Source organism: Anabrus simplex, chromosome 1 (genome assembly GCF_040414725.1).
Source record: "Anabrus simplex isolate iqAnaSimp1 chromosome 1, ASM4041472v1, whole genome shotgun sequence".
NCBI lineage: Eukaryota > Metazoa > Arthropoda > Insecta > Orthoptera > Tettigoniidae > Anabrus > Anabrus simplex.
Genome location: NC_090265.1, coordinates 676444586 through 676464546, shown reverse-complemented (window position 1 = coordinate 676464546; position 19961 = coordinate 676444586). Strand labels below are relative to the sequence as shown.

General features: G+C 38.5%; 1 protein-coding gene across 1 annotated transcript in view; it reads right to left on the bottom strand.

The window, feature by feature from the left end:
- The window catches only part of lwr (lesswright), a 56842-nt gene extending 38624 nt beyond the window's left edge, over nt 1-18218 (bottom strand). The window contains exons 1-2 of the mRNA XM_067135887.2: nt 18080-18218; nt 1012-1092 (exon numbers count right to left, since the gene is read on the bottom strand). Of these exons, the coding sequence (XP_066991988.1) occupies nt 1012-1077 (66 nt within the window). The 5' untranslated portion in view covers nt 1078-1092; nt 18080-18218. The remainder of the gene's footprint in view (nt 1-1011; nt 1093-18079) is intronic.
- Nucleotides 18219-19961: the final 1743 nt, after the last annotated feature.

The following is a 19961-nucleotide window of genomic DNA, read 5'->3' as shown; positions in this document are numbered from 1 at the left end:
GCCAGTCAACTGCTGTAGAAGTCGCGTGTCTTCCGGCTGTTTTCCGTTTCACTACGATAGACTGCTGTGGAAGTTTGGCCTTGGAGGTCTCTCGCGGCTGTCTTGGGAGTCTATATTTATGGCTATGATCACCAGATGGCATGAGTAACCAGTTCGAAGATGAAAGCAAGGTGTCTGGTATGCTACTCACTTCGCACCTAGTTGCTCCCCTGTGCTGACGTGCTTGTGCCTCTCGACTTAGCTTTCAATCGCTTTGAAATTGTGAAAAGCCTGATGACAGGAAAGATATACTGTGGAAGAAGCTCTTGCTCTCATACTGGGTAGTGACTTTGAAGATGATGATGATGATGATGATCATAGTCATGTCATCAGATTTTGGTGATGGAATGACTTCAATCACACCTTCCACTTCAGGCATATTTTCTACTCTAGTTACCACTTCAGTCATCTAAAAGGTCGACCTACTTCGATGATTCGACTGAAGATAGTGAGGAAGATCAGGAGCCTGAACCACTGAGCAGAAAACTAAATTAGAAAAAGTAGAACCTGAATCCGAAGAAACACAAGTTCCACGCAGCTAATTCTGGATTGAAAAGTTTAGTGGACAATGCTTCTTTCAGCTGTGTTTTAACATGAGCACCATAACACTTCTGTGTGAGGAGAATGAAAAGTGCTAAAAATAGTCATAAGCATTTCACCGAATATGCATTACATCTAAAATAAAATACTTTTAAACTCTGCCTATCCTCTTCTCACGTCACAAGCCGGCTGGGGACTGGAGAGCGGAGCGAGACAAGTATCCCGTACAGTGGGCTCGGTGAACCACCTGCTGCTCGCATCCAGAGGGTCACGCCACTATACTCGCTATGCCGGAGTTAAAGGGTTAATTGGATACCAATATAAATGGTCCGTTATTGGACTTTGGGCGTTAATAGGAACAAAAAGATCTTAGGTATAATTAGTATTAAAAATTTTGTATCAAAACTTAAAAATGAAGATCATTATACTCACAAATGGATGATCTTTGCGCCACGCTTTCCTTTCTTCAGCAAGACGAGCAATAGCAATTCCCGACATCTCTGTCAGAAAAAACTATAAACATGGAATTTTCAAATTATTCTACATACGAGGGAGAAAAACATCAAAAGCACCACATACACAACAAGTCACAACAATAACATTATTTCTTAAAATGTCTTTTCATTATCGACAAGCTTTCCGTACTTCCTGCATATCAACGGAAGTTACCTTCTGAATTAAAAAATACAGAATTCTGACCAATTTACAAAGAATTGTTGCTAATACAAAACTGAATTTTTAAGTTACACATTCCAGAATTCCTTTAAACACTTTATTGCCTTTAATGTATATCTTTTATTGTTATTACTGTGAAAAAGATATTAAAAGACTTGTCCTAGGTAGAGCAACCACAATTTAACTAAGATATGGCAGAAGTGTGCAGTATAGAAAACTACGAAGGTATATCTGGATGATGTATCTCTCGTATTCTTCTTTTTTACGGCTGTGAGACCTGGACCGTGACACCCAAAGACCACTCAAACTGATTTCTTTGAGATGTGTTGTTAGAGGATGCTACAAGTAGCCTGGATGGAAAGAAGTACAAATGTGCCCATCACAGAACAAAATATCACTTAACTGCTACCTAGATACAGTTCCTTAGACACATTTTGAGAAGGGAAGGGCAAAATTTATAAAAGACTATTTTACAAGGCAAAGCTGATGTCAGATGACCTTGAGGATGAACAGTAATCAAATATATGGTTTGATTAAACCAAGATAGCTGCATACCTCTCCACCTTATACCATGAAGAGCTCAAGGCCTCTTGCCAGGGATCCAATATTAAAGGGGAGGGGGGGGGGAAGAAATGAGGTCAGCACTGGGCAGAACAGTTGATGATGTTGCCATTCAATTAATTACTCTGTTCTGGACCAGTTGGTTTGAATAATATCTTACTGTACAATATGCAGGCCCCGATTTATAAATGGGCGGACTGAGCATTTGCCCAGGGCGCCAGTTTTTGAGGGGCGGCGGCCGGTGGATCGAGTAATTATGGCCTGCGTGAATTACGTTTTAAATTCATTACACTTAAAATACTTTTACTTTCCACAAATTATTCCAATTATTTGATTAGCCTCATATAAAACACTTTAAACTATTCTAACTTTAAAACCTGAATTTAATCTATATATTTAAATTTTATGAAGAAAATTAAATAACTGCAAAGAATAAGAAAGGTATTATTTAACTCTTACGTGTGCTGGGTGGGCAGTTGTAGTTGGTGGCTTGGCAATCCTGTTAGTCTAGACAGCCCCCTGTCTGGCATTGGCTCATGACGGTTTGTGTGTGTATTGCTGTTTACATCCGCTCACCATCTACCTGATAACCTCACCTAGCAAACTCATTGTCTTGTGTAATTCTTATATGTTTTTCGGTATTTAACCATGAGTAAAATGTTAAGTAGTGCTGAACACAAACAACGCGCTGCTAAAAAGCAGAGTGACGAACTTGAACTACTTAAGTGCCTAAAACGGGAAAGTTCTTTACTTTGACTCGTTCAACTCCAACCTCGGAATCGGAATGCCAAGATAACTTAACAAAACCTTCGACTTCATCATCGGTCCCATTCAACTTTACACAAGAAGACTTACAAGGCCTAGATATACAGACTAATCAGCCCTGTGTTAGTATTAAATTGAACGATGAGCCTGAAGTTGGCCAGCAGCCGTTTGGGGCTATTTCACAATCACAACCTGAGGTAACCTTACCTAATTCATTTTATATAGATGATCCTGCTACTTGGAATGACAAGTTAAATTCAGCAGTTGAGAATGTTATTAAACATTGTCCAAAACAAAACGTAATGGTGGATTTTTCGAAATCTCTGCCAACTTACAATGATGGCAAAAGAACATTGTCTCAAAACATGTTTAAGAGTACTCTTCCTAATCGAGACGTTGTTTTAAGAGATTGGTTATAGTATTAACAGTCAACTGGGAAAGTATTCTGTATTCAATGCTGTTTATTTCAACCAGACAATGCAAAAACACATTTTCCTACCAGTTTTAATGACTGGAAGTACAGCTACGAACTACTGAAACATCATGAACATCCTCATGACCACAGGCGTAATGTTCTTACGTACATCACCAGACAAACACAGTTAATGCAGGTTGATAAAATTCTGTTTACACGGTGTGAAGAAGAGGTAAACTACTGGCGAAGTATAATCTCAAGAATAGTTCCTGTTGTACGATGTTTGGCAGTTAGGCGTTTTTTTTTGTTTTTTTTTTTTTGCTAGGGGCTTTACGTCGCACCGACACAGATAGGTCTTATGGCGACGAAGTTAGGCGTTTACCGTTGCAAGGAGACAATGAGGATTTTGGATCAACTCCAAATGGTTTATACCTTGGATGCCTCAAGTTAATGAGTGAATAAGACCCTTTCCTTGCCCAGCACATCGGGAGATACAGTAACAAAGGTCAAGGGCACATCTCATACCTGTCTTCTCAAATATGTAATGAATTTATTGAAGTTATGGGGAATTGAGTGCTTAAAACTGTAGTTGAAGTAAAAGAAGCTAGATACTACTCTCTCATTGTAGATTCGACGCCTGATTGACCTCACACTGACCAGTTGGCTATTGTTTTACGATATGTACCTCAAACAGAGCCAAAACTTGTAGAACGACTCATGAAGCTGCTGCCAGAAATATCACATACATCTGCTGGACTAGAAAAAGCTATAGCTGACTGTCTTGAGAGTTTCGAAATCAACATCAAGAATTGTAGGAGGCAAAGTTATGATAATGCTTCCAATATGTCAAGAGCTTACTCAGGTCTTCAGGCCCAAATAAAGCAGCAAAGTCCCCTTGCTGAATACATACCGTGTGCAGCACATTCATTAAATCTTGTTGGTTCAGCTGCCATAGAATGCTGCACTGCCACAGTAGTTTTCTTTGGTTTCGTCCAGGAGTTGTATAATTACTTTTCTGTTTCAACGTACAGGTGGAATATTTTGAAGCAATTCTTGGAAGAAACGGTACACCAGTGGTAACATCTTTATCAGAAACCACATTATCTGCCAGAGCAGACGCTGTCAGAGCTTTGGTAAAAGGTTATGAAGGAATACGGCAATCATTGAGGCAGCTATCTGAAGACTTTTAGACTTGAGGCACAAAACTTTTGAAACTAAATTTCAGAATTTCGAGACCACATTTCTGTTGGTCGGGGTGGAATGACATTTTGGAAAGAGTTGACAAGTGTTCTAAAAACTAGCAGTATGCAAATCTTAATCTTGACAGAGGAGTAAAACAAATGAAAACCCTGGAAGGCTTCATCAAAGCGAAAAGGGGTGAGTTTGACATATATGAGCAATCTGCTTTGAAAATAGGTGGACGTGATGTTCCAAGCTACTGTAGAGTAAGAAAATGCAAAATACTTGCAGATGAAACACGTGGGATTGAAAAAGACCTAGATGCAAGAACAAACTTCAAATATGAGTTTCTTAAAATAATGGAGGCACTTATAGGAAACTTAGGAAGAAGGAAAGAAGCATATGAAGTCAAAGCTTCCAGATTTTAAGCGTTACCTCTACTACTGACTTGCTCATCCGAATCGTGAGAAGTGATGAACGCTGCTTTGAAACTGAGTTCACTGTACCCTGAAGACATCAGTCAAGATTTTGTGAACGACTGTGTACACTTCCAAATGTATTTTTAACTCTAGGGATTCCAAAACTTGTCTAAAATGTATTCTTACATTAAGCATAACAATTTGTCAAGTACTTTTCCCGACCTTGAAAATGCAATTAGGATGTTTTTGACCTTGTACCAATAACCAACTGTACTACAGAAAGGGACTTTTCAGTTTTAAGCAGAGTAAAAAATGCCAAGAGGGCAACTCTTCTTAATGAAAAGTTAAGCTCAATAGACCTTATTTGCACTGGAAAAGATTTAACTTTGAAAATCAACTTTGATGAAATTGTTCAAGTGTTTGCCAGGGAAAAAAAAATCTTTTCTGTAAAGTAGTATTATATACAAGTAGCCTATAAACAAAACTTGTATTTTTAAAATGTGAACGAAATAAATTACAATAAATTAATAATCATTTATATGCGTCTTATTTCTAAAATTATTTACTTACACACAAAAAATCAAACTGAACCAACGGCTTTTTAAATAAAAATAAAACAGCCCGATTCTTATTTGGCTGTTACCATTATTTGACTTGATAAATTTAATTATGAGAATTAAGTTTATTTGCATAATGTGCTGTTTAAAAACTCAATCTTCAAAACTGTAATCTTTCATTTGTAAACAATTTTTTAGAGGAACAGATAGACGAGCGGTAGGAGCGGGACGGCTAAATATGGTTTGGCCAGGGCGCTAACTACTTGAAATCGGGGCCTGACAATATGGTCAGTCCAACTGCTGCGCAAGGACTGTGAAACATAAGATTAAATTTCATCATTCTCCTGCTCCTTTCAGACCTAAACCTCAATGATTTTGCTGGATTCTGGGATATTACATTGCATTAAATTTATACCTACAGTACAGCACAAGGCATTATCATAGACAAAACTAAACTTCTACAGAGATAAGCGTAACCCTATTTACTGCTCCATGATGTATGATGGCAAGACCGAGACTGAAACGTGGACACTCTTAAATAACAGTATAAGTGTAATATTTAAAAACTGAACTAAATTAACATTCTGCTACAAAGTTCTTAAAAGGTAATTCAGGGGCAAATGCAAAATAAATCACAAAACACGCTGTTGTTCACTACAATTGGAACACCTTCCAGAAGATTTGCTACGCCATTTTTCAAACAGTGAGCAGCTGGTGACGTTGCCTAGGAGCTAAATTTACTGTTATGATGGTTGACTACGTCAATGATTTTACGTGATGCTGTTCCTTGATGTTGAAATGCAAGTTGGAAATTGATGTACACTAACCGGCAAACAAAGTGGATCACAGGACAAAAATAATTTTTAAGTGTAAAATTCGACTCTGTTGTATTCTATTATGTACATAAGGTAGTTCTTTACGCTATATATTCCTTTCAACACTTCACACACTGAATAATGGAAAGAGGGCCATAAATGCATTCATTGTTTGTTTGTTTATTGTCTTCAGCCATGTTTAATGGACTTCCAGCCAAGTGTTATGGCTCTTCCCTCAATGTAAGCTTTTGAGTTTTATGACAATATTGATAAGGGGTCACTGCCACATGGTTGAGGTTTGTAAATAATCACACGATATAAACTTCATCGTGATCCGCATTGACAAACATTCACATTAATAAGAAATTCAAATGAAGGTCCACTTATTCAATACCATTTAATATGTTAAAACACTTATACCAGTTTTGACCACATTATGGGTCATCTTCAGCCATGGACTAAAACTGACAATATACAGTGCAAATGCAATCAAATTAACACCTTAAAAATATTATGTCAAATTAACACCTTAAAAATATTATGTACATATTGCGAATTATTTTACAAAAGAAGCAAAAGATCTCTCAGTCTATAATACTGTAATTAGTGAATTTGAAGTCCACTAGTCAAATTTTGTCATGTGTGACCTTGCCATTGGTATTAATCTACAATGAACCGTCCTAAAAACTTTTTTTCTTAGAATTTGCTTTACGTCGCACTGACACAGGTAACAGCGACGATGGGATAGGAAAGGCCTAAAAGAGGGAAGGAAGCGACTGTGGCCTTAATTCAGGTACAGCCCCAGCATTTGCCTGGGTGAAAATGGGAAACCACAGCAAACCATCTTTAGGGCTGCCTACAGTGAGGCTCGAACCCACTAGGCCTATCTCCCGGATGCAAGATCACTGCTGCGCACCCCTAACCGCACGGCCAAATTGCTTGGTCCTAAGAAGTAACCCTGTACACGTACAATTATTTAAATTGGACCTGAGCTGTTACATATACAACATTAAAACTGTAGCTGAGCTGTAACACTGGTGTTGAAAATTAAAATTAACCATCTTGTGTACTTAGTTGGTAAAAATCTGCCTTGCTGAGTAACATGTATTAGTATACACACAATGAGTAGACTTGAGATGGTACGATTCAATTATTTGATAAAAGGAACCTCGCAAAACCAATAAAACTTGAGTCAAAATCTTAATTGATGAGCTATTTGTCAATAAGGTTCATGCTGAGCTCTCAGGTTAGGGCCGTGAAGCAGCCAGCATACGTTTAGCATCTCCTGGGACAGTATTAGCTAGTGACAAGACCATTGTAATCCACTCAAGACCACTGACAGTGACACTCGTATTGAAGAGGTGGACCTTCATTTTAATTTTTTATTAATGTATTTGTAAATAATGTTACACACTTTATAAGGGATCTTCATGAGGAAGTGTTGAATGTGCTATAAAACGCTAACATAAGAGCAGCACCAACAGCAGAAGCCCTGGATCAAGCCATAGGATGTTACAATTGCCCGAGATGACCAATTTGTCACCCTCCAAATGTTGTGTGACCGCCATACAACCACAGTTCGGTCCAAGAATAGACTACCGAGCTCGATAGCTGCAGTCGCTTAAGTGCGGCCAGTATCCAGTAATCGGGAGATCGTGGGTTCGAGCCCCACTGTCGACAGCCCTGAAGATGGTTTTCCGTGGTTTCCCATTTTTACACCAGGCAAATGCCGGGGCTGTACCTTAATTAAGGCCACGGCCGCTTCCTTCCACTTCCTAGGCCTTTCCCATCCCATCGTCGCCATAAGACGTATCTGTGTCAGTGCAATGTAAAGCAAATAAAAAAAAAAAGCAAGAATAGACTTCAAACTGTGAAGAATGTGAATGTCAGTAAAAGGACAGTAAGACGAAGGTTAAAGTCAATCTGTCTTCAAGAAGACCTGCAACAGAGCCACAGCTTCAGCAACACCATATAGTAGCACAACTCAGTTTGCAAGGCAGCATCAATTCTGGACTGATGTACAATGGGGATCTGTACTCTTTACAGATTAGGCAGATGACCTAAATGTTACGCCCCTTTAAACAACAAGCATCACATCATCACTCTTTACAGATCAGAGCCGTTTTCACCAGGTGGACATGACTGGATTTGTCTACACTGTCTACCAAAACAACTTTAGGAGGAGGTTCAGTTATGGTGTGGGGAGGCAGCACCTTCAGGGAGGCACTGAGTTTGTCAATATCTGTACTGACCACAGCAGGGAACTCTTGAAACACAGTACATCATCAAGGGGATTCTGGTACACCACGTAAAGCCATATGCACCATTTGAGGGAGAAAACTTCAGACTTATGCATGATTATTCACGCCTGCATGTAGCATACTGTGTGAAAGAGTGTCTCAGGGAAATCAGGATACAAACCATGGACTGACTCCACTTGAATATTGTAGAACATGTGGGATATGCCAGCACAAAGCGTTCAACGTCGTGATTTAAACACCTTCGAACAGGTTAGGGATGCTCTGCGTGAAGAATCAAACAGGAAATATGTCCAATGCCTTCAAGCTGTTATTGAAGCCAGAGGAGGAAGCACCCGCTATTGGTACGTTTTTAGTTTAGGTGCATGATGATGTTGTGTCAGTTATACATCAACAGTAAAACGGTGCATCAAAAAAACTAGGGTGGATAATTTCAACGGAGACTGACAACCAGGTATCTTTGGTTGTTTGACAACGTACAAATATAGATCAAGCGTAACAAATCAAGCAACCATTAGATTGGACAAAACTTTAATAACTGGTTTGTAAAAGGAAGGAAGGTTTACATGACGTAACAGGACCGTGACAGAATATGAGGTACATCCAGCTAGTAGCCAAACATTGGTCTGGATTGGTTAGGTCTGGCTAGTGACAAGACCATTGGTCTGGATTGGTTAGGTTTGGCTAGTGACGACTATTGGGCTGGAGGCAAGCAAAGGGGGTCTGGGGATGTAAGCTCCCAGGTTAGGGCCATGAAGCAGCCACCAGACTTAACATCTCCTGAGACAGTATTGGCTATTGACAGGACCATTGTAAACTACCAAAAACCACTGATAGTGACAGGTTAGGTGCGACAGAACTGCGAAGTGACCAACTGTTGTCATCGTAACCACTACTGGTGACAATGAGAATGCAATAAATATAAAAAATGAGTCAATTATTGGTCTAACACAGTTTCGTCCAGTAGATATGCCAGGAACTGACGAACAAACACCCTTCATAAACAGTTCACGGCAATCAGTAAAACAGGATATTAATTTATGGTACTCCCTGATCTTCAAAGAACAGAAATATCCTGTCAATTATAGTTGGAGTCAACTTGGCCTTTCATTATTATTGTGCACCAGTCAACTATACTTTCAGTTAGCTTGGCTTTTCACTATTATTGTGCAAAATAAGCACTTGCTACATATTTTTGACAAGCATAATATCCCCTCAGACAGACAGACAGACACACACACACACTATGATAAACAGAGACTCTTGAAATATGACAGGCAAGGTGTCCAACCTTACCAATCTATGTTCTGGACTATTTCCAATTTTTTTCTTTTATCCTCTAAAAGCATTATGCAAATATATATATTATATATATATATATATGTGGCTGGAAGGAAAAGGGATTAGCTTCATAGTCTCCTTTTTATACGAGGAATGTGACATGGTAATACAACTATTAATTTGGGTTTCATGTACTTTTTATTGCTTCTCAAAGTTATGTTGATAGCAATTCAGTCACATATGACAGCTACATCTTTCATGGTAAATACGAATTATTCTGCAATGCCATCTGTAATGGTAATGTATCATGTTTCCATATAGCCTAAAAATACAACTACATCTTTACCTGTCAAGTGACGAGTTAGCCAGGTGGTGAAGTTAACAGGCTATGGACACAGATTGGCGATTCAAATCGACCCATCAACAGGCATTTGGAACAGGCAGTTAAATTCGTATAAGACTTAAATAAATGTAAGATATGATAAGAGGAGACGGGTGGGGAGAAGGCAGGAGGACAGTGAAAATATTTTTATTTTTTTTTAATATGTAAATTTATTCACTCATTTAAGTTTCTATTCAACCAAAACCCTTACTACCCAGGCAGGTCCCACAAGTATGACTTCAGAAATGTGTCGGCACATTCTGCCTTGTGCCAAAAACTGAACATCTCTCTTAAAATTGCTATATTTCTGATTTTTCCTTTAAACTCTTTAAAACATTAAATTAATGTTTGTTTTCTTTATCTCAACCAACCATTTTTAAATAAAATTTCACAAAAATTGTAATTTGTAACCAATTTTTAAATATTTGATGCTAAGTATTATTTTCATCAAGTGATCCACTTTCTCGTTGTCGGTTAGTGTAGATCCCAATGTATGAACCATTTTGTGTATTTGGTACAGTACTGAAATACACTACTAACAACAACACTACATCCCTGATGGGCCTTGGTCTACCTTGCAACTGCTGCTCAAGCTGGAAGACCTGCAGATTACAAAGTTAACACATGGTCAGTGCTACGAATCCTCTCGGTTGTTATTCTTGTCTTTCTATGTCGAGTTCCTCAACTGTTCTCTAGCAGGCTGAACGAACTTTGAACCAGCCCTCAAGATTCAGGCATGACAAATAGAATACCTAGCGAGATCACTCACCAAGTTCAAGCGCACTCCCGCAGACCAGAGCTATTGGAGCCAATCACCAACGCCACACGGTCAGCTGTTTTAGTGGAGATTACATTGATACGCAAATAATCAAATACAACACCCAATTGTTTACACTAATGAATAATACTGTCGGAGAGTTTTAAAAAATATTCTCAGTCCCCATGAAGAAATATCTTTGGATTTTAATCAGAAAACACATGAGATAAAATGGAACATTACGAAAAGCAAAAGCAATATTGTACTTTACATACTATTTAAAAACTTTTTAAACTGAGCACATAAAACATTCCATGTTCTTAATCTATCCCTGTAGGAAATTGATCCTACCTTACACTGAAGAAACAGACTAGCTTGCACAAAATTATGAGTTGCTACTTTAGTCCCCTTTTGAGGGACATTATTAGCTTTTGGGCATCGGTAAGAGAACTAGACCGGCCGTGAAATTGACTACAACTAGGCTGACAAACTATACCGCTCATTGTTACCATCAATACTTTACTTACATCATGATCCTTGTTCCTTATCCTCTTGATACTGTCTTCATTCCTTTTCCTACTGGGCGCCTTTCATGATTTTACCTCAGTGGATAAGTATTTTGGTACATACATACATACATTATCCTTATAGACTGTTATACCTTTCAGCATTCAGTCTGCAAGCATCTGTAAATTTACTAAACGTCGCCACAATCCTCTATTTGCAACTAGTGTTGTGGCCTCATTTAGTTCTATACCTCTTATCATTAAATCATTAGAAACCGAGTCTAACCATAGTCGTCTTCATCTACCTCTACTTCTCTTACCCTCCATAACAGAGTCCATTATTCTCCTAGGTAACCTATCCTCCTCCATTTGCCACACATGACCCCACCACCGAAGCTAGTTTATGCGTACAGCTTCATCCATCGAGTTCATTCCTAAATTAGCCTTTATCTCCTTATTCCCAGTGCCCTCCTGCCATTGTTCCCACCTGTTTGTACCAGCAATTATTCTCGCTACTTTCATGTCTGTTACTTCTAACATAAGATATCCTGAGTCCACCCAGCTTTCGCTCGCGTAAAGCAAAGTTGGTCTGAAAATAGACCGATGTAAAGATAGTTTCGTCTGGGAGCTGACTTCCTTCTTACAGAATACTGCTGATTGCAACTGCGAGCTCACTGCATTAGCTCTACTACACCTTGATTCAATCTCACTATATTACCATCCTGGGAGAACACACAACCTAAATACTTGAAATTATCGACCTGTTCTAGCTTTGTGTCACCAATCCGACATTCAATTCTGGTGAATTTCTTACCTACTGACATCAATTTAGTCTTCAAAAAGCTAATTTTCATACCATACTCTTGAAGTTCCAAGATATTAGACTGCAGGCTTTCGGCACAATCTGCCATCAAGACCAAGTCGTCAGCATCGGCCAGACTGCTTACAACATTTCCACCTAACTGAATCCCTCTTTATACCTTTCAGCAGATGATCCATGCAAACTACAAACAGCAAAAGTGAAAGATCACAGCCTTGTCTAACCCCTGTAAGTACCCTGAACTAAGAACTAATTTTACCATGAATTCTCACTGAAGTCCAATTGTCAACACAAATGCCTCTGATTGATTTTAATAATCTACCTTTAATTCCATAGTCGGTAAATTTGGAAAACTATGAGGCACCACTCCTGGCTTTTAATTTCCACCTTTCACAAGGAAAGTTTTTACTGCTCACACCGAATCAGTCTGCTTTACAAAGTAATTAAATCTGCCGAAAAATGCAGGTCACATTCTGCTTTTGGCTGACAATTGCTTATCTTTGCGTGGAATAACTCTTGTCCACTTTGCAGACAGATTATTTTCTTTTGGCAGTGTAAAAAAATAGTCTACCATCAGGTTTCCTTCTGTAACCCGATTTACAACCAGGAGCAAAATAGTACAATATTTTCTCAAAATAAAGAAAACTAGTTCATCGCACACACAAAGCACTGCACAGATAATAAACAGTCTGAAAATATCAAAACAAGGTCCCTGGATAGGCGTTAACATTGTTACCATGATTTGATGCACGCTATTACCTTCACGGACAATTTGGTACATTACGACTGCAGCGCCACCAACAACAATGTTCAAAGAGCAGAGTGATCACACTAGGTATTCTATTCGTCATGATCTAGGTTTTAAAAAAAAAAAACCTGACCTGGCTGGAAATCAAATCCAAGGTCTCATTGTAAGAGGCAGTCTCGCTATCCCTAGTCCACCTGAAAATACACTACTATTCATTTAGATTGGAATGCCCAACAGAAGTTGCAGTATGCTGTTTGTTTACTGCACATTGGGCAGGACTTAAAAAATTATTGCTTATGTGAATGAAAGGTACCTAGGAAATGCCACTGTAATATTTGTCCCAAATGGAAGATAATTGCTTTTACTCAAAGTGTAAAATCTGCAGTAAATTAAGAAATGATATATTGATTCCCATAGGGCAGGCATCAATTTTTGGTAATGGGACAAAGTCTCTCATAGTGCATTGGCACTGCCGGTGGCAGCAAGTAGCCTACGCAGTGGCCTCCACGGTATGCACTAGCCATGCTTCTTGGTGGGTGTGCTATTTACCAACTGATGAGCCCAACTTAGCACACTGGGGCGAAACGCTGGCAATCAGGAATGAGTTAGTTGGAAAATTTGTAATGTCCAATAGCGGATCATTTATACTGGTATTATAAAATTAAGAAATACTGTCGTTACTAGAGAAATATCTATAGAAATATGTATACGTACTTACGGGCTGTAGACGACTCCCTTATGTTGCATTCCGCAGCTCGTGCCTCTTGTTTCTTTCTTGAGGTCCAGAGCTAGCACCGAAGAATGGGAGTGCTATGTCTGTGAATTCTCATTATCTTTGTCTATATGACTAGTGCAGGCAGTTCAAACAGCAAAATAGCATGATCCCTGGACCAATAAATATATTACTTTTTGGTTGAAAGGAAAATATCATGATCCCTGGACCAATAAATATACCATTTAATGAATGAGTTGGGGCACAAAACGAATGAGCAACATGAAGAAAACGACACCTTATTAATTCAAACAACTTCAGTGAGCAAAGACATTACACACAAAAGTGTTTGACAAACGAAACACATACGGAAGCGCTGCGACGTAGCAAAAAAAAATATATATATATATATTTATAAGGTACTAAAGTATGTATCCATATTATTCTCTACAAGTAAAATATTTCGTACTATTTCTTAATTTACTGCAGATTTTACACTTTATTTGAGTAAAAGCAATTATTATCTTCCATTTGGGACAAATATAAGAGTGACTTTTCCTAGATACCTTTCGTTCACATAACCAAAATGATTAGCAGTGAAGTGGGATTTGTCCATCATACCAGTACCGAGTGTAGACCGACTGGTATACCTTGATTAACCATTTGCAAAAGACTGGTTATGAGATCCAACATGGCATGGCTTGGACGATATCACAAGTAAAACACATCACAGGTAATACACAAGGGTTGCCAACATCAACAAATTAAATAAATAAATTAATTAATTAATTAAATAAATTAATTGTAAATTAAGAGACAGCGCATTCTAAGGAATTAATTTCTAGTGTGAACAAGAACACTGGTCAGAATTAGACGATTGATTTGGGGGAAAACAGCAAGGGGATTAGGATTGCAAAGCAGCCAACGGACCTCTAGCATCCCCTGGAGTCCCGCTAAAATGTGGCACAAAGTAAGGTCAGGGAATAATGCGCTTAATCAACTAGTGAATGATTAAACTGTTGGCGAGTTTCCACTTTGTGGCAACCCTGTGGGCACACAAGACATGAGCTCTATCAAAGACAATAGGAAAATCAGCGATCACAGCCGGCCAATAGGAACACAATCGTTGCATCTCTCAGATTTACAGTCTGTTTAAATTCTATGAAAGAATTCTAACGGATCCTGACAAGAGAAAGAAAGGATCCCTTCTCTACACTACTTTGTGTATCGTGTCATTTTACTATATTTTTTCACACGCAAATTGTCAACGGAAGCAACACCGATCAATAAGACAGGCAGTGTGTCTTGGACTTATCACTCATTCAATGATTAAGGTTGCGTTGTTCACCGAGAAGATCAACTGGTGCTCAACACGTAGTGAGAACACTGAGACAGTTGACAAGCAACTTTGTCTGGGACAAGCCTACAAAGTGCCCTTCAGACTCACCTTAAAATCAGGTTGGTGTAGCTTGTGTCATAGCGACTACTTGTCTAGAATGATACGAAGGTCGTAACATACGAAGAGAAAGATCTGATCCCCGAAAGCAAACTACATCAATTAAATCATTTAAAAATCGTTCATATCCTGTGTACCCCAAAAATTAATGCCATGGGTCACCATTTGTATACCTAACATCTACACATGGAATGACTGTCGTTTGTTCACTTCTTATCGAGGATGTGGTCAGGCAGTCCACAAGTTTACCAACCTGTTTAGTTAGGAACTAAAATAAGCACCAATTCGCCAGTGAATTCGTGAATTACACCCTTCTTCTTGCCGTGAGGACAGCATGATCCACAGCCTCATGACATACATTGCCTTAGGGTGATAGCAACGCATTCTAATGTGGGCTAGTGGTGAAAAGGTGAATTACAACTTTGTCATGCAGATTCACTACGTTAAGGCAAGTTTCATATAAAATTACTGCTCTTCTGTATTCCACATTGTTTCCTTTACATGTTCTATTCACTTGTGCTTTATTATGCTTGGGTTAGCGGAATCTAATTCTCATCACTGCCGGGAATTACATTACATCCTATTTTACGTTGGCCACTGGCAATGCTACTTAAGCAATGGAGAATGCCGTGTGCTGCTCTTTATTAGATTATAAAAATAAATGTACTTTTGAGGGCAGGCTGGTGGGTTCATGGACAATGCAAGGAACATCTCTCCTCTGAAAGGAATTTCAAGTAAGATTTGCATAATTTCTACTTCCTTACGTTACAAACCTTGAGATACACTGTGTATATTTTTCCTAATCGTTTACTCATGAAGATTTTGGCTTGTCAGGTAGCACCATTAATGGAATTAGTGCAGCAGTGGTGCACTGTTACATAGTCCTCCATGTTGACCATTACAGTGTCACTATTTATTACAGTCCAGATAGTATCACGTCGGACCTTTGACAGGTTACTGTCAACACCCTAGCATAATGTTTCTAGCCTAATATCATGCGAGCGATATGAGTAACATGATGAATGGCATAGCACTGCCTTTCCAGAAGAATTATGCTTCACTTTAGACAAAAATAAGGATTGGCTCTGTAACCCCCAAAACAGTGTATTCGCATCAGCTTTGATTTGGTTTGCTATCAGGTGTAACAGAACAAGTCTCCAATGTTACATTTTTTTTTTTTTGGCCCAGCTGTCCTTGCATATTTTCCAAGGCATCCTTGAGGCTAAATATCTCGGCAAGACTGCCAAACTGCCTTCTGTAGTGCCAATGTGTGCCTTCTTTCAAGGGAGAAGTGTACCTCTCTTTACTGCCCTAGCCCTCAAGATTGTCAAATAGGTCCACCCATTAAAAATGTCAGGGGAATGCTCAAACAACAGATGCTGTGATAAGATAGTTAAGTCAAATAGGTCCACCCATTAAAAATGTCAGGGGAATGCTCAAACAACAGATGCTGTGATAAGATAGTTAATCAGTAAATCGTTAACTTCTTTCCAATGCTTTATTCTACTCTATAGTATTGTGACACCCTAGTTCTAGTGAGCTTGACAATTTTGAACTTTATCTTTCATGACCCTTCTCTCTTAAGCACGTTACTATCATTCTTCCACAAGTACAGGCCGATGACCTACATGTAACCTCAAACACAAATCAAACAGAATGAGCTGTAGAGCTTGTGTAAAGAATTTTTACTGAAGGAGAATAATCTTGAAAAAAGAGCAACGAGCAGCATGTCATCTTCATTGCACTGGGGATCTACACAGAATTGCATCTTCCCCCCCCCCCCCCCCAACTTGTTCGAGGAAGATGTTACTGTCTACCATTCCACCTGCTATTGCCAAAGGGTGGAAAACACTGTGCTTTAGACTGTCAGGTACATTACATAAACACACAAAATGTCTCAGTGTCATAATCTTGTAGTTCTCATACAATATAAGACTTATTTGGAAAATAATTGTAAGAACATTAAACCCTTGAAATACAGGTACCCTTGTTGGGGAAAAGTTATAACAGGATATTAAAAGGAAAAGTTACAAAATATCTATTCCAGACATCAAAGTTTTTCTATGTAATCATTACACAGATAATTCTTATTAAAGTAATAGCATTAAAGGTTTCAACACTTAGGGCCTATTTGGGATGTGACATGTCAAATGAGAATCTTGATAACTACAAAACCAAAACATTTTTATTATCCACAATGCATTAATAGCTCTATCTGTACAATGTCAAGAGCGTCAACTTACATCAAACTGAACAAGGTAAGTGCAGAATGATCTCAACGTTAAAAAAAAGAAAATTCCGTTCCGCTGATTCCACACTGATAGAAACGTTCGGTAGTAAACGTGAGACAATACAAATCCTTGGCGGTCTTCAAAAATTCTACGGCCACATGCGAGACGCACAGAAACTCACTGCTTCCACAATAATCAGTACGGCAAGAAACATGTCATTCCAGACAAGGCAAATGTGACACATAGCAAGACACGCGTACATGCAACGCATAGTTCAATACGATGTACACCAACTATGTTCACACAAACCATGCAACAAAACAGCACATGAAACTGACGTGAATACATGTCTCACCAGAGAATTCAAGTGCCTAAAAATTCGCAAACGAATTCAACATGACCTTAAAATCAGGAAAAGACGGGCAGGACGAAGAGTGACAGGAAAATAATATACCAAAAGTCATCACCCTTCTCCCTTGCATGGTTCGTTAGATCACGTTGCAAAGAGAACCATAGTTCCCATCAAATATCACAATGAACCCGCCTAGGTTAGGCAAGGATACGTCAACTCAGCTACGGACGCCAAATGTTGCAGGTGCTCATAAACCTGGTGGTTAAGAAGTCATCAACAGATGTTAGCTCAAACACAAGTTGGATAATATAATAATCCATTTTTCAGGTTAACTGTTGTATAAAAGGACCGCATCCGTGCCTCTATAGCTTCCATTTCACACTCTTAATATTTGATAGCAATGTTACCTCTGCAATACTATTGAGAAACTGGACATGAAAAACTAAACCAGTCTACACAAGTATTTATGGGGTAAAAGAAGATCCAAAATGAAAACTTTGATTTTTCACAGTATACCTACTCCACTCGAAAATATATTTCCCGTTAATACCTTCGGCAAACAAAGTACAAAGAAAGCTGCATCAAATGTATCGAGAAATGATTACCCTTACCTTTCTAAAGATAAATTACAAGTCAATTTGGTTATCGTTATACTCGATTGGCGGCAAACCGATAACCAAAAGCCCGCAAAAAGTCTGGCCTCTTCGTCTTCAACACACCCCGCAAAAATTGCAGCATGCCGTACTTACAAAGTCATGGAATTTACTAGATGTTATAAAAGCAAATATCGATACTTGGAAGAATTCGATTCTTTTACTCTTAAAATTATTGCCGGTTATATTCATAATTTGGAAAGTAGTCCAAATTGCTAGAAATGTCATAAATCAAATATTCAAAGATCGCTTCTTGAGAGGAGTTATTTTTAGTGTAGAAGTTCTACATCACCTTTTCATCCGTTGCAAACCGTTGTCAGTTCATATCAGTTATCGATTCAACGTTGCCTATTTATTCCTTAAAACAATAAGCAAGACGAGTAGGATATGAAAATTCAGAGATGTGAAAATGTTGCAGAACGAGAGGAACTGGCAAGTGTTGTAATTAAACTGATATCTAACACAGGAGTGTAGCTCTTCAACCACAGCATTTACGAAATATTGAATTAAATCAAAATCATCTCTGAAAGCGTCGGATTTCCATGTTTGCCATGTTGCCAATTCTCATGTAATGGCCGCGGAATGATCAGCTGATCGCCAAATATGAAAATTCTTGAACGTTAGTACTTCTTCAGCATTCATCATTTTCGTAAACATAGTAACTTCGGCCTTGGAAGTAGTACGGCCATATTAAATTTTGAAATAAGACCTTATTGTATACAACATACAGGAAGTTACTTGCATTTGTAACTATAATATATTAACCTTGAATGAAACTTTGAGGGAACTTGCCACTTTAGTCAATCACCGCTGATCTGCATTTAGGACAGTCGCCCAGATGGCACATTACCTATCAGCTGTTTACTTATTCTTTTCTTAAGTAGGCCTAATTTCAAAGAATTTGGAAATTTATTGAAGATCTCCCTTGGTATATTATTCCAATCTCTACCTCTACTTCTTCTTTCACGGCCTCATTGAATCACTTCAGTCAAACATTTTCTGGTCATCTTCTTTGATGTTTTCTTTCCGAATTTCCCAGTACCTAACTTTTCATTTGTTCTGATCTTTTCCATCATTCCTCATCTTTAAACACCCTTTTCATTGTATGTTGTTGGCATATTTTCGGTTTAAATCTTATTTTCACGTTTTTAGTTTTCTTTAGATTTTCTTTCTGCAAATTATCCATAGTTATTTCCATTTCTTCCATATCCTCTCTAATTTTCTTAATCAATCCTGGGTACTTGTTCTTTCACATTCCAGAGTTTCTCTCATTTTTCTTGGTACCGGTAATCTGGTTCTTGGTGACCACAAAACAGAGATCTTCTATATAGTATTTGTGATGGGCTCCACTTTTCTGTACACCACTTCATTTCACACTATCCACAACTGTCCATCTTTTTGATAGTTTTTATTTATACAGGTTCTAATTAATAATGTTATTTGCTTTACATCTCACTAACTACCTACTTTTACGGTTGGAAGATAGGAAACTTTTACGGTTTTCGGAGACTCCGAGGTGCCGGAATTTAGTCCTGCAGGAGTTATTTTACGTGCTAGTAAATCTGCAGACACGAGGCTGACGTATTTGAGCACCTCCAAATACCACCAGACTGAGCCAGGATCAAACCTGCCAAGTTGGGGTCAGAAGGCCAGCGCCTTAACCGTCTGAGCCACTCAGCCTGGCAATATATACAGGTTCTAGCTACTCTTCTCTCTAGATTTAGGATTTTGTTGATTCTGTTTCTCAGAGTAACTCCTCTTCTTCTCTTCATACAAACAAATGTTTGCCCCAGTTTGTCCTCTTGAATTCCAACTTTATCTTCATATTGTGATCTTTCCT